Source organism: Lutjanus erythropterus, chromosome 13, assembly GCF_056507025.1.
Source record: "Lutjanus erythropterus isolate fLutEry1 chromosome 13, fLutEry1.hap2, whole genome shotgun sequence".
NCBI lineage: Eukaryota > Metazoa > Chordata > Actinopteri > Lutjaniformes > Lutjanidae > Lutjanus > Lutjanus erythropterus.
Genome location: NC_139329.1, coordinates 37906567 through 37919989, shown reverse-complemented (window position 1 = coordinate 37919989; position 13423 = coordinate 37906567). Strand labels below are relative to the sequence as shown.

The following is a 13423-nucleotide window of genomic DNA, read 5'->3' as shown; positions in this document are numbered from 1 at the left end:
TAGACAAAGCATTTAAGTCATGAAGTTATTTTGAGAAGTGAGGGCCTATTTCAATGGCAAAATAAAAAATAAATAAATAAATAAAAAACAACAAAACAAGAATCAACAGAAGAAAGTTCATTTGTTGTTCTAAACACACTTAGGGACTTGTAGGACAGGAATATTACCAGCACCTCTGACTTGTCTTGTTTTCCTATATTTTTGTATGTTTCAGTAGGCTATGTTTTAAAAAAACAACCAAAATTGCTGAGCTTGGTGAGATGAGAAAAGTAGTGTGGATGAAGGGATGAAGTAAGATAAAGATAGGATTCCTAAAGTTAGTGAGGATTTGCTTCTGTAATACCAGAATAACTGGGAAAATCATCAACAATTTTTGGTTTAAGATAGGAAAGTTACATTCTGTGCAGCAGGACCAAAAATTATGAAACTCCTCTGGCCCTGAATACTGGGTGCTATATGTATATATATATTTCAGAGGCTGAAAAAACCCTGTAGTATAATTCTAACATAAAATAGCAAATGTATAAGGCCAATCAGGTGCTCCCAAAAGTCATAAAAACCAAGTAGCAAGCACCTGTAATGACTTACAATCTAACTAGACTAGAAACACCGTCAACACAACATCAGTCTCAGATTTAAACTTTAGCTCGACACATTATCTACGAGTTTAAAAGTGCTGGCTAATGTGTACACTATGTGCTATGTGTGAAATGTGAATAAAACTATTTTGACTCCCATGATGAACTGCAATCATCGTGTTTGTGGTTTAAAGGTCTTAAAGGTCTCGTTCTTTCCCTAATATCATTTGTGTGTTCATGGCTTCACATGCTGTGGTTTGTCTGTCACCAGCCGCCATAATGGAACGCCCCCCCCCTCCCGTCTGTTTGACTCCACAACTAACCACAGCAAATGCTTTTCTGCCTTTACAGCTGTCAGGGATACATTAGTGATGGAGAAGTAGATTTACTGCTTAACATTAATAACATTAACTGTATTTGGATATTTTCTGTATTACTAAAACTAAATCTTTAAAAAAGTAATAAATGAAATGTCATAATTATGACCTAAAGAGTTGAAATTAAGAGATAAAAAGTCATAATTATGAAATCGTCGCAATTCTGCATAATTATGAGATTCAAAAAAAGTTGAGATTATGAGAGAGAACAGTTTAAATTATGAGATAAAGTTATAAAGTTATTATGCAATATTATGAGATTAGAAAGTCTAAATCATAAGATTAAAAAAATTCAAATTATAAGAATAAAAGCAGAAATTATTAGATAAAGTTAACCTTTTTAATCAAGATTTACCATGGTGATGTTTTTTGTTTGTTTGTTTTTTTCATTGTAAAAGGACTTCCATTTGTAGTTAAGCTACAACAACAGCCTACAATCAGGGGGAACTCATTTCCGGTCTTTTTTGCCGCCTGTAGTAGCCATTTTGGTCCAGCAGAGGGCGGCGGCGGCGCTGCAGAGAGAAAAACAGTAAAACGAGACGGCAGAGCTGTGACAAGCTAACGCAGGAAGTAACGAACGAATAAAGAGCATAAAGACGCGATCAAGAGTTAGTTTAACGGCTCATCTGAATGAAATATGACCCAAAAGTGTTAAAAGGAGAAATTTGTCGATTCTTTGCCGAAGATTTAATGATTTTCTACCCAGTCTTCTCCCGTGAGTGTTTGCTGTTTATTTGTGATGGCGTGTTAGCTCGTTAGCTAACATTGCTGAGTCCCTGTACTCTGTTAAAGAGAGTCAAACATTCTCCTAGTAAGAATTATGCATTTAACTTAGCTAAATTTCGTATATTACAAGGTGACAGTTTCTTGAAAAGACTTAAAACCAATTCAAATACCATTTTGTTTGGTAAACTAAGGTTTAATTAGAAGGAATCAAGAAAAAAGCTGGTCGTGCTGCCTTGTGAAATGCTAACAGCTAGTCTAATACTGTAGCTTTGCATGTGCAGCAGCTAAAAGAATTGAAGGTATGGTCACTTTGAATGTTCTGTAAAGTCATTAATTTGGATTTGAAGTGACAGAAGTTCCAGAGCTGGTAAGCATTTTTCTTAACCAGTAGTTGGTGTTGCCAGATTGGTTTCTTTAGGCAAATAAATGCTCAAAATCCACCCACACAAATTGATATATAAAGAGTAATACAATACAATACAATACAAATCGATTCATAAACAAAAGAATCATTATTGAAGTATATCAGAAATTTTCCAATTTAGCATAATAGTAAAAAATTCAAGTGTTCACAGTTGTGCTAGAACACATTTTAATCCTTAATGGCAATTAATTGAATAGTGATTAATCATTAACATTTCTAATTTAAATGTAAAAGAATATAACCAAATGTTATCCTGTTTATACAGGTTGGATTTTTTTGGCACCTGATGATTTGTGTGAGAAGGATCGTGTTTCGGCAAACTGCCAATGGACACATGGACCGGTTGAGGACATAGTGGGTGTACAGAGGAGCGTCTCATCAATGGAAAGGTACAGATAAGCACTGAGATCTCATCAAACTCCATTTAATTACACCAAGTTAATAAGTTATGTAACTTAAAGAAGCAAGCTAAAAAAATAAGTCCACATTGACTTTGGGTTTAACACGAGGTCTCCTGGGTGAAAGCCAGTCATATGCAAATTTCTGTTTCTCTATATACTACATCACCTTTCACCTTTTTTCACCGTTCGTTCCCCCTCTGCCCCCACACCACTAGAGATGACTGCCTAACAATAAACCCAACTATGTGTTCTAATAAGCTGCTTACACAGACAACCTATATACTTGTATAGGTGGGGTTACTTTGTGGTGAGGGCGGGGCAACTTAAAATTAAGCAACTTTAGGCAGGTTTTACGCAATGAAACTTCATGCAACTAGTTGCCGGTTGCAAACTGCATGAAACAACATTTCAGTGCAGCTTGAGAGTTAAATAAAGTAAAAAGTAATCAAAGTTTCATGCAACATTTTTATTTCTAGACTTGTGTTGTTTTCTCACTAGATTATATCAAGTAGAGAGGGCCATTGCAACTGCATTTGCATCTTTGTTTCTTATTTTGTATTGTTTTCTTGCTGGGTAAAATCAGTTTGTATAGTTCTAATTCTGGCTCTGGGTGGCTACTTTGTTTTATATGGCTGTCTTGAAGAATAGGAAGAGAGTTATCAGTGAATTAATGCTTATTTATATGCTGGACTCGACCCAAAAAGACTAATCATCTGTGGATGAAGGACTGGCTATGCAAAAGAGAGATCAATGGATTGTTTCACACTCTTTTGGAGCAGCTTGATCCCATGAGTCTCTGGTGAGTGCATCCTTTCTTTGATTTTAGGAAAATATATAAATGAACAGCTCCCTGTTGCCACCTTGTGACATCAGTATGAAACTGCAGCTTGATATGTGTATTTTAGAAAACAGCTCTGAGTCTCACTAAAAACTTTATTTTTAAGCATTAGTCAACATTTATTGTTTCTCAACATTTATGTGAGCACTATACTCCACATCATGCTAAATTTGTTTTTAACCCGTGTAGATGCTCACAAACCTCACATCACAAAAAATGACAGTTATGAGGGAGCCCACCAGTGAGAGACCAGCTGTAACCATAAGATTTCTGGCAAACAAAGAATCACATTCATCTCTCTATTGTTGTTTTTCTCCTCTTTTAATTTAATTAAATGTATTTAATATATAAATAATACATGTTCCTTATTAATTGATGCATTCATTAAGTATTATAGTAAAATAATTATTTTAGAATTACCCTATTTCTATACAGGTATTTCTTATTGAACCGTTTTTATTTTACTTCACCTTATTTCAGTGTTTATTCACAAACTGCTTTAATCAGCTAACCTTACTTTTCCCTTTTCACAAACACACCTCTGGTCTCTTGCGGCTCTTGCTTTTTTTTCCATCTGTTGTCACAGCAGCAGCTGAGCTTGTTGTTAATGACGTTGCAGAAAGGTTGCAGTGATTAGACAAAATTGCGAGGTTGTGCAAAATGCATGGAGATTGGTTGAATTGCAACATCACAGCTTCCTGGAGGGGCTGGCTATTCTGAACTTATTGTCATTCTTCTCCTCTTTTTACTCCATCTGCCCTTTCTTGTTTTTCTGTCTGCACAGAAAGTCCTGCGATTTTATTTCAGTTAAGTTTCCCCCTGCTTCTCCTCTCCTCTCACTTTCCTTCTCTAACTGACTGTCTCCTCTAAACAGGTTCTTAATAGCATCCATTTAGCTTGTCTTAAATGACCGTCTTGAAACTCCACTCTGACTTTTTCTGCCCTCCCACCTGCCATCCCCTCAGCTTTCATCACTGCTGCTCCCTAGTTTCTTTCATTAGATGCCCCAGAGCCCACCCGTATTTTATAGAGTGCGCCTAGGTATATTCATATATGATAATAATCTGTTTCTTGAGTCATATGTGGTTGATTTTGCTTCTTTTTTCACTGTGCTCCTCCTGGGTTTTACCTCCAGACTCATGAAAACCTTCCTTTTTCGGGATTGGGAGGGGGGTAATGCAATCAGTGAAACAATCTAGAGGGAAGGGGTTATTTATAATGGTCAGATAGGAGGAGATTTAGGGTTGAAGGGGGGGGTCAGATATAATGTTTCTTGAGCTGGTGAGCTCATTGGTCTGTGAGAAAATCTGCTTCCATAAAGAGAAAGATGGGGATTTAGTTTGCCTTTAGGGAATGCAATATATACCAACGTATAATGCCAAAACTGAGCTGCTTCCCAAATCTGTCGCTCCGTCCTCTTTCCGTCTTTGACTTAAAGGTAAGAAATCTTTTTCTTCTCTCTGCTGCTGATGATTTTGCACAAGTTAGATTTTTATGCAAGCTTTTACACCCTGTCATTCTGCAGGTTTTGGTTTATTTTCATTGAGTTCTTTTCAAAACAGATATGTTGTTTCGGACGTTGACAAGTTGGTAAAACGAACCAGCTCGTTAGAGATGTATGAAGGTGATGATGATGATTGAGGAGTTTTTGGATGTTTATATGGTTCATTTTGAGGGTGAAGCAGTCGGTGCTGCAGGTGTGAATTGCAGTGTGATGACGTGTGTTGGTGTTAATTGACTCCAGGGTTGGAGAGTGATAGTCCCAGTGTTTATTGCTGTCATCACAGACTGAGTAGATTTAAGGTGTCAGCGCTCAGTCTGATCTCTGACAGCTTTGATTAAGAAAACCGTCTTTGGCTTCATGTTTGATTCAGTTGTGCTCACAATAGTCTGCAGCTCTAAAGTCAAGAATCCAAGAAAATATGAAAGAAAAAATGATGAAATAATTTGCACCATGTTCGAATACAGTTACTTTACAAATACATGGCTTATAATGTAAATTTGGTAGAGGAAATAATTGATTCTTAAATGCATCACAATTCTCTCTTGAAAGATTATTAATCAATGCAGAAAACTTATTAACTGGAAATGTAAAACCTAATTCTCGACTCTATGACCGCCTGTAACAGGCTGCACGTTCCTTATGGCTGAGTCAGTTGGACGGTGAAATGTAACAGACGTGACCATGTGCGTCATGTTTCTGTTCTAAACTCGGCACTTTCTTGAGTTTAGGTGAGGGTGGCTGAACTTGAGTAACCATAGATGGATGCGATCTGCCCAGCACCTCCTGGATTAACATCTTAAAGTTTTGATGCATCAAGATGCATTGATAATTGTTCTGTAATCACAACGTAGCCCTCTGAATCGGAATCAGATCAACTTGTGAGGTGCCAAGAGATTCCCACAGTGAAAATTCAGTAAGGATCTACATATGAGGTACAAGATATGAATGAATATTTTTTCCCTCTTAACGTTTTAGTGCAGTAAAACATCTCAGATCCAGTTTGTATTTAAAGGAGGAACAAGACTTTAAGACCAACAAAGATTAATTTAATCAAAGATTGGATTATGAGATTAGTTCAAATCAGAGTTCAGCAAAACCAGGTAACCAAGGGGTAAACTGTTACCTTTTGGCTGCTCTGCATTCCTTAGTTATCCTAATTAGCCTATTCATGATAACTCGGCAGAGAAGCTCTAATTTCTTGTCCTATGGGAAAGAACTTGTTTTGGTTGAATTAATGGAACAATATGGCAAAATAATAGAGGATTTAAAAAGCAGACAACAGCACAGTGAGGAAAAAGTGTAATAGGATATTTAAATAGATCAACTAAAGAAACAAAGAAAAGTTTCTTGCAACATAATTTAAAGTTAAACCCTCAGGTTTTAAAATTAATCCTTATTGGTGCAACCTAGCTTTAGGAATCTTGATTTTTTTTCTAAACAAGTCCAGAATTTGTGATGCCAATTCAAAACCTGTGAAACTGTTAAATGTATTGCATACCGACTAAGGATTGACAGCAACAGTAGCTGAGATTGTGAGTCTTGGAGCCATTTCAGGTCATAATATTCCCAGGATTCAGTTTTATCTCCAGTGTTTCTTTCTGTCAGGGTGGAAGACCTGCTAAGCAACATTTAGATTACTAAAACTCTCCACTAAATGCAGAAATATATATTACAGTTTTGGGTTATCTTTAAACAGTGTTGATTCCACCTAACTGCTTTTTGGCTGCTGTGTCTGTGGTGCCTCTTTGTTTATATGTTGTTTCTTTTAAATTCCCATGGAGGCAGATAAATGTGTGCAGCAAGAAAAATTCCCTACATGGACAATAAAATACTGTATACTGTAACATATTTAATAAAAAGGCAAAGTTTGAACGTATTTCAATAAATTAATTAATTGGTCAATTTGCAGTGTGCTATAATCAAAAAGTTATGTTTGTTGCTCAAGAATTATGAGAAGATTATGACTGAGTTGAAATTTCAAACATTACATACAGCTTATGTCACACAATATTAATAACTGACATTTCTCGTTTTATCATTCCTTTATTCTTATGATACTCTGCTTTAAATTAATTACATTTTTGTTTCAAAGATGTAAATGTAAATTTTTTGTCTATTCAATGTTACATGAGCAACACTAAAAATAATAATGACCTGTTTTAAATCCCACTTTTATAATTACCTTAAAGTGGTTGTGTAAAATACAACTGGCTGTTAAAACTGTATATTTAAAAATATTAAAATGTCCAAGGGAACTTGAAAATGTCTTTTTGTAAAGGCCTGTGTCCACAAAGTGTTTTGTCAGGCAGGGTGGTGCTCAGCGCTGCGATGAAGCGTCTGTGCAGTTTAAAAAAAAAAGAAAAGGCTGTGTGTTTTGTTTCTATGACAACAATATCTTGATCATTGCTGTTGCTGCCGTTGTTGCACAATCCAGCATTGCCCCTTTTGGTTTTTTATTATACTTTTGTTTCTGATTGGTTAACTCAACTTCACCAGTGCACATCAGGAAAAGTGAAGGTGATGATACCAGGGCCTTTCTGAAAAGTTGATTTTCAGCTGGAAGCGGTCGGAGTGGTCACGGAGTGCTTTGAAAAAAGAAACAGCACCTTTTTCTCTGGGCGGGCGCGTGCTGCTGCCGAGGCAGTGGACAGGACACAGGCCCTAAAACTGGATCTGGATTTGTTGTTGTTGTAAACCTTCAACAGTTTTTCTGTTTAGAAAGATAAGATACAAGCTCTGATTTTGTTATGTCCAGTTCTTCCAGGATTTTGTGGGCTGTTTCTGGGATTGTTGTCACCTAAAATGCCTGATTTCACAGTAGCTTTGGTAAAAAAAAAAAAACTTTGATGAATGAAGGTTTGATTTTTTTAATATATAATTCATTACAGTCAAAGGCGGCTTGTTCCAGGGAGAACAAAACACACACTATTCTAATGAACAAAAACTAACTAAGGCTTTATGTTTAGATGAAGTGCACAGAACATTGATAACAAACCTGTTCTTTTTAGTACCTGTTGCAAAATAAAAATGCAAAAAAAATAGTGAATAACAAAACATTCACAGGGTTCACTGAGACATACATGAATGTTGTCAGATTTGTGGACAGTTTGCAGAGTTAGGATAAATTTGCAAGGCCGCACGAGTTGGTTGAATCTGCGTGACTTCTTGGAGGGACTGAACTCCCAGATCCTGCTAATTTCATTGTTTATGTTTTGAAATATCATCATGGATTTAGTTGACTTTCAAAACATCAATGTCAACCAGGGAATTTTGGGATTTGGAACCCAATAACAAAATTCAGGGAGTACTTTTTGAAATCATTTTGAGACACAATCCTTTGAGTGAAAAGTCTTTTTTAACTGTTGTGGTTCATACTAGGAATGTCCCAAGTCGATCTGCAGAATCTGGATCAGTGCCGATTCCCGATTTATTTATTTATGTATTTATTTATTTTGATGAATCAGTATTGGTTATATAAAGCCAGATAGATTTGTAATTGTTAGATATTCGGTGTCAAAGCAGTTGGATTGAGTTTGGGAATAAAAGAGCAGAACAGCCCTGATTTTTCACTAACTATTGAGTGAAGAAATCAGTGGTGTGACGTCTTTTAGACATTTTGGGAAACACTGGACGGCAGTACAAGCTCTGTTTTTCGTTTGGATGCAGTTATTGTTGATCTGGATTGTTTTGCATGGTCTCTATTTTCAGCGGACGTGAATGTTGTCAGAGTCATGTCAGAGATGTTTGAACCAACAGAGAACGTATCAAGTGTTTCCTGATAATCTTCCAGAAGACCTTTCATGAGAGGGATGCCCAGAGGGGACAACTGGACCCCCGATCCTTGTCCTAATTTAGACTAGACGCTTTTCCTCAAGGCAAAGCGATGATGCTCTTAGCGGGTGTCACGTTTCCTCTAAGTGGAGTTATTATTTCGGAAAAACCAGGCAGAGGCATTCCAGTCTTGTTCCTCTTCAGTCTGACCCCATCAACACCTCTTATTCCCCTCTGTTTGTTCACTGTACATCACACAGTTAATGACTTTTTATCTTTCTGAGATATTTTTATGATTAATAGCCACTGAAACTGAAAATCTGATAACAGTGTGCCCTGCACTTCATTATTTCACAATGGAAAATTATGTTTTTCTGCAGGTGTGAAGCCAAACAAACGCCAAGATGTCAGAGTGAGTAATTCTGTGTCTCATTCATCTACATGTTCATGTATATACTCAACAAAAATATAAATGAAACATGCCTCATGTTTCCTCCCATTATTCATCGGTTGAAAAAACAAAATCTAAGACTTCTTCTGTTGGTAAATAATATCTCACTGGAAGCACATCTAAAACGTCAGTAATGTAAATCATATTCCTGACATCAAAATACTGACTGAGGTTTAGAAATAATGAAGAACACAGTCAGTCTTGTTCCTGTCCTGATGTAATTCACTGCCTGAAAGTTTACGACAGTTTGACAAATTGAGGTAAACAGTTTGACAGACAGCTTTAGTTTTCGCTCGTTTCAGTTCGCTCTTAATCGAGCTAATGCACTGAGATGTCAGCCAGAGCAAATTAAAATATCACTGGCTGCATGTTTGCATGTTTGTTCAAGTGTACTGATAAAGTCTCATCTTTTTACTTCTGAGGGTTTTATAGTGTGCACATTAATTAGCGTAGTATTAATTTGAGTAATCTTCAAGTTACTTCATCTGTTTAATTTCATCATCATTAAACAGACTATTTTCTAGTCGGAAGAACTGTAAATTATATCTGTGTAAGATTTGTGCCAACATTTGCACTGCAGAAATATAAAGTATTGCAGTTTGGTCTGTTATCGAGTCCTAAAACCTTCCTAAATGTTTTGGAAAATTCACTTTTATATATAATCAGAGATCTGTCATAACAAATTGATGTTTTCTCAAACCCTTCAGGAAAAAGATGTCTTCGAGTCGCAAGCATCATCTGAAGGTAAAAGATTCCTTCCAAAGTTTTACAGTTTACTTTTGCTGTAAAGACTTAAATAAATACAAATGTTCATTGTGCATGAATATGTGATGTTATGTGGCTGTTGTGTGGCAGAGCTTGATGCTGTCCATCGCCAAAGGTTTACTGGAGGAGGAGGAGAGGGAGCAAGAGCGGGAGAGGTCGAGGTACATGTCTGAGGCCTGTCCTCCTGTGTCCATGCCCAGGAGCATGCAGGAGCTGCAGGTATGTCCTCCACTGCACAGTCACTTCAGAAGTTTTATTTTAGATTTAGTTGGTATTGTGATGAATTATTTGTGTTCAGGAGCTGTGCAGAGAGATTCATCACAAGATCGACAAGATCGATGAGGAGCGATACGACCTGGAGATGAAAGTCACTAAAACCAACAAGGAGGTAGATTTTACAAAACTATTTAACGACTTAACCCCTGCAGAACCTTAAGGGGGTCTGTCACTATAAACTCATGCTGTGCTCTTAAACGTGATTCAAACTCACATAACTTTCCAGATAATAATTATAAATCAAAAAAATATACACTATATATTAAAATTGATAAAATGTAGATGAAATCTTAACTATGAACTGATCTATGAACAAGATTAACAGCAATATTTAATATTCATTGTTAATATTTTTGACAGGTTATAAATATCACTTTCCTGTTGACTTCCCATCAAACTTTTTGTAGCATGCTGAAGCTGCTTGTTGTAAATTCAGACATAATTTTTCATTGTGGCCTCTGCTTTCTCTCCATTTTCCAGATTGACGACCTGAAGATCAAAGTTCAGGACCTGATGGGTAAATTCAAGAAGCCCGTCCTGAAGAAAGTGCGTATGTCCGCCGACGCCATGCTGAAGGCTCTGCTGGGCTCCAAACATACCGTCAACCTGGACCTGAGGGCCAACCTGAAGCAGGTCAAGAAGGAGGTGAAAGAGGAGGTGAGGAACCGTCAAACATTATTAATGCTGATGTTTTATAATCCTGTTCAGACCGACACAACTTTCTTGATAGAAGCAGCTGGTAAATGTTATTAGTTAGCAGACATGTAGGCCTGTGGATGAAGTGTAGCCTAAAATGCTAAACATCCACAGAAGAGCTGAAAACATCGGATCTGCTTTCAGCAGTGAGGAAACTTTTCTACATTTATTCACTGACGTTTTTTAATGATGTTACCTCATTGTGTCCTTTTCTAAAATGGTATAATGCAGAGGTGTGGACTCAAGTCACATGACTTGGGCTTAACTCGGACTTGAGTTACAGATTTCATAACTTTAGACCTGACTTGACAAAATCAGAAAACACTTGGATGCATCCCACAATCCCCAGATCCACTATGTTTGAATCAAACTGACAGTTTGCTGGAGAGAACCCATGAAGAACTACTCTTATGTTACTGAGCTTCAGTTGGGAAAAAGTGATACCAAAGATAATTTTGTTCACATACAAAAATTATGGTCTGATCAACAAAAAATTTATTGCACTATGTAAAACATGCGGGTTGAAAATTACAGACAGCAGCGCAACAACTTTTAACTTTGTTTGACATTTGAAGTTACACAAAGAACAGTAAACTAATATACATAATTAGCAAGCTAATAGTTAGGTAACATTAACTTAACAGTAACTTCAGAAATCAGCGAGGCTGGAAGCTCACTATTACATTATGACTTGTTTAGGACCTTAAACTTTGGGACTTGAGACTTACTTGCTAAACTGACTTGGTCCCACCTTTCGTATAACTGCACAGTTGTGGGTGGAAACTTAGTTGAACCAGTTGTCATCAACCTAAAATGATGTGACTGATTAGAAAACTAAAGTTTTAAAAACCTAAGACCCTTGTACCGCCATACAGGCTGGATTCATTTACCTTGACCTTCTTTTTTAGCAGGAAAAATCATATTTTTTCTCTTCATCTCAAAAACCTCTCTAGAGAAGGCTCTACATAGTGTAGAGTGGTAGACATAATATAAACCTGTTTAATACCTTGAACCCTAATTTATTCTGAATCAGATATGCTGCAAACAAAGTCCTCTGTAATCTTTTTTATATAATATACATGTGCACCTCAGCAGAGCTCTGACTTTTGCTCATCTTGGTGTTTCAGGATAAAGAACTGCGTGACGTTGGTGACTGGCGTAAAAACATTGAAGACAAAGCCGGCATGGACGGGAGGAAGAAGATGTTTGAGGCCGAGGCTTAAATCTGTTTCTTATCTGCCAAAAAAACATCTGCATCTGCTCTTAACAAACCTGCAGCATTTTTAATTTTTGTTTTTCAATGACTGGTTCAACCAGAAAACCATTTAGTTAGCGCAAGTTATTTTTATTTAATTATCCTGCAAGCTGCAGAAACTTTGACGGAATAAACAAACAACACCTGCTGAAGGAGCTGTTTTGTCTTGCCTTCTTGAATTTAGACAGATTCGCTGTAAAAAAAAAAAAAAAAAAAAAAAAAAACTATATCAAAACAACAACTGAAATACCAGACGTCTTAAAAGATTATGAGAGAAAATGTCCTCCTGTTTTGTCCAAAACACAACAATATTCAGAGAAATTGGATATTTTTATTTAAAAATTACTCAAAATGATTATCAGACTTTTTGTCAATTAATTTAGTAATTAATTAATTGTTGCAGCTCTCTGCATAATTAAACTAGGTGTTAAAGATGAGAATAGATAGATAATAGATAAATCAAGAGGAAGGAAATGAATGGATGCATCTTCTCTTTAGCTTGTAGGAATGTTAAATTGCCGTGAAGATAATTCAGCACTGAGCTACAGACTGAGTCTTGTTTCTTGTGGTTGTTGCTGTTTTATGACGTGTAAATCTTCTAATGGTGTCAGACACACTGACCGAAGCTTAAAACTCCCAGCAAGAGGTGTCGTCTTCAACGCATCATTGATGGAGACGCAGGTGTAACTTTATGGTGGAAATATGACCGTGAAGAATCTGCCTCCTGAAATTAACTCAGTTAAGTATATTTATCTTCTTACTTTTAGTATCAAACATACAAACTGAATCTCACATGTCTGTCTTAGTGAGCAGGATTTTTCAGTTTTATTCAGACACAGATCTGAGGTAAGTGTATTTTATTAAATGATTTATTGTTTTAATGAGTTGTTTTGGTTGATTTTAAGCTTTTTTCTTATGTGTTTATGTGATAACACTTTAACTCTCACTATAACTGTTCATGAATAAACGAAGATCCTCATGTCTGCATATAGTTGTGTTATAGTGCATTATAAACCCTGTACTAAAGGTTTATACACTGCTTGTAAATACTGAATAGGGTTAAAATAAATAGTTGCCATTTGTGTTTTTGACCCTCATAAAACTAATTAAATTAAACAAGATCACGTAAACCAGAAGCTGTCCGTTTTGCATTACAGATTTCTTTTTACATTTCAGGTAGCTGGGTCTCTTCCAGAGTCACTGCAACAACGCACGGTGAGTTCAACTTCCTTTTCATTGAAGGCACAATCTAATCCACGAGAAGAGCTGTGTTTAAAAAGAAGAGGATGGCATGTGCGAAATATTGACTAAAAATATGCAGGTGTTCACAGTATGAAGTGGCTCTGCAATGTGCCAAAATG

The 13423-nt window shown here is 36.5% G+C and overlaps 1 protein-coding gene across 2 annotated transcripts; it reads left to right on the top strand.

Moving 5' to 3' along the window:
- The first annotated feature begins 1515 nt into the window (after positions 1-1515).
- Positions 1516-12214, top strand: LOC146317090 (troponin I, fast skeletal muscle-like). 2 transcript variants are annotated; one of them, XM_084733707.1, is made up of 8 exons: positions 1516-1670; positions 2371-2494; positions 9000-9031; positions 9778-9814; positions 9926-10054; positions 10134-10223; positions 10592-10768; positions 11935-12214. In XM_084733707.1, exons 3-8 carry the CDS (start codon positions 9024-9026, stop codon positions 12028-12030), a joined length of 537 nt encoding a protein of 178 aa, XP_084589833.1. In that variant the 5' UTR covers positions 1516-1670; positions 2371-2494; positions 9000-9023; the 3' UTR covers positions 12031-12214. The 2 variants fall into 2 exon arrangements, with proteins under 2 accessions (XP_084589833.1, XP_084589832.1); XM_084733706.1 differs by lacking the exons at positions 1516-1670; positions 2371-2494 and adding an exon at positions 4693-4782.
- The last annotated feature ends 1209 nt before the right edge of the window (positions 12215-13423 follow it).

Bases quoted from the DNA above. Each gene is read 5' to 3' on its own strand.
- LOC146317090 (XM_084733707.1), top strand. The intron at 10,224-10,591 runs GTAGATTTTACA...TCCATTTTCCAG, and splicing joins TCACTAAAACCAACAAGGAG to ATTGACGACCTGAAGATCAA. The intron at 10,769-11,934 runs GTGAGGAACCGT...TTGGTGTTTCAG, and splicing joins AGAAGGAGGTGAAAGAGGAG to GATAAAGAACTGCGTGACGT.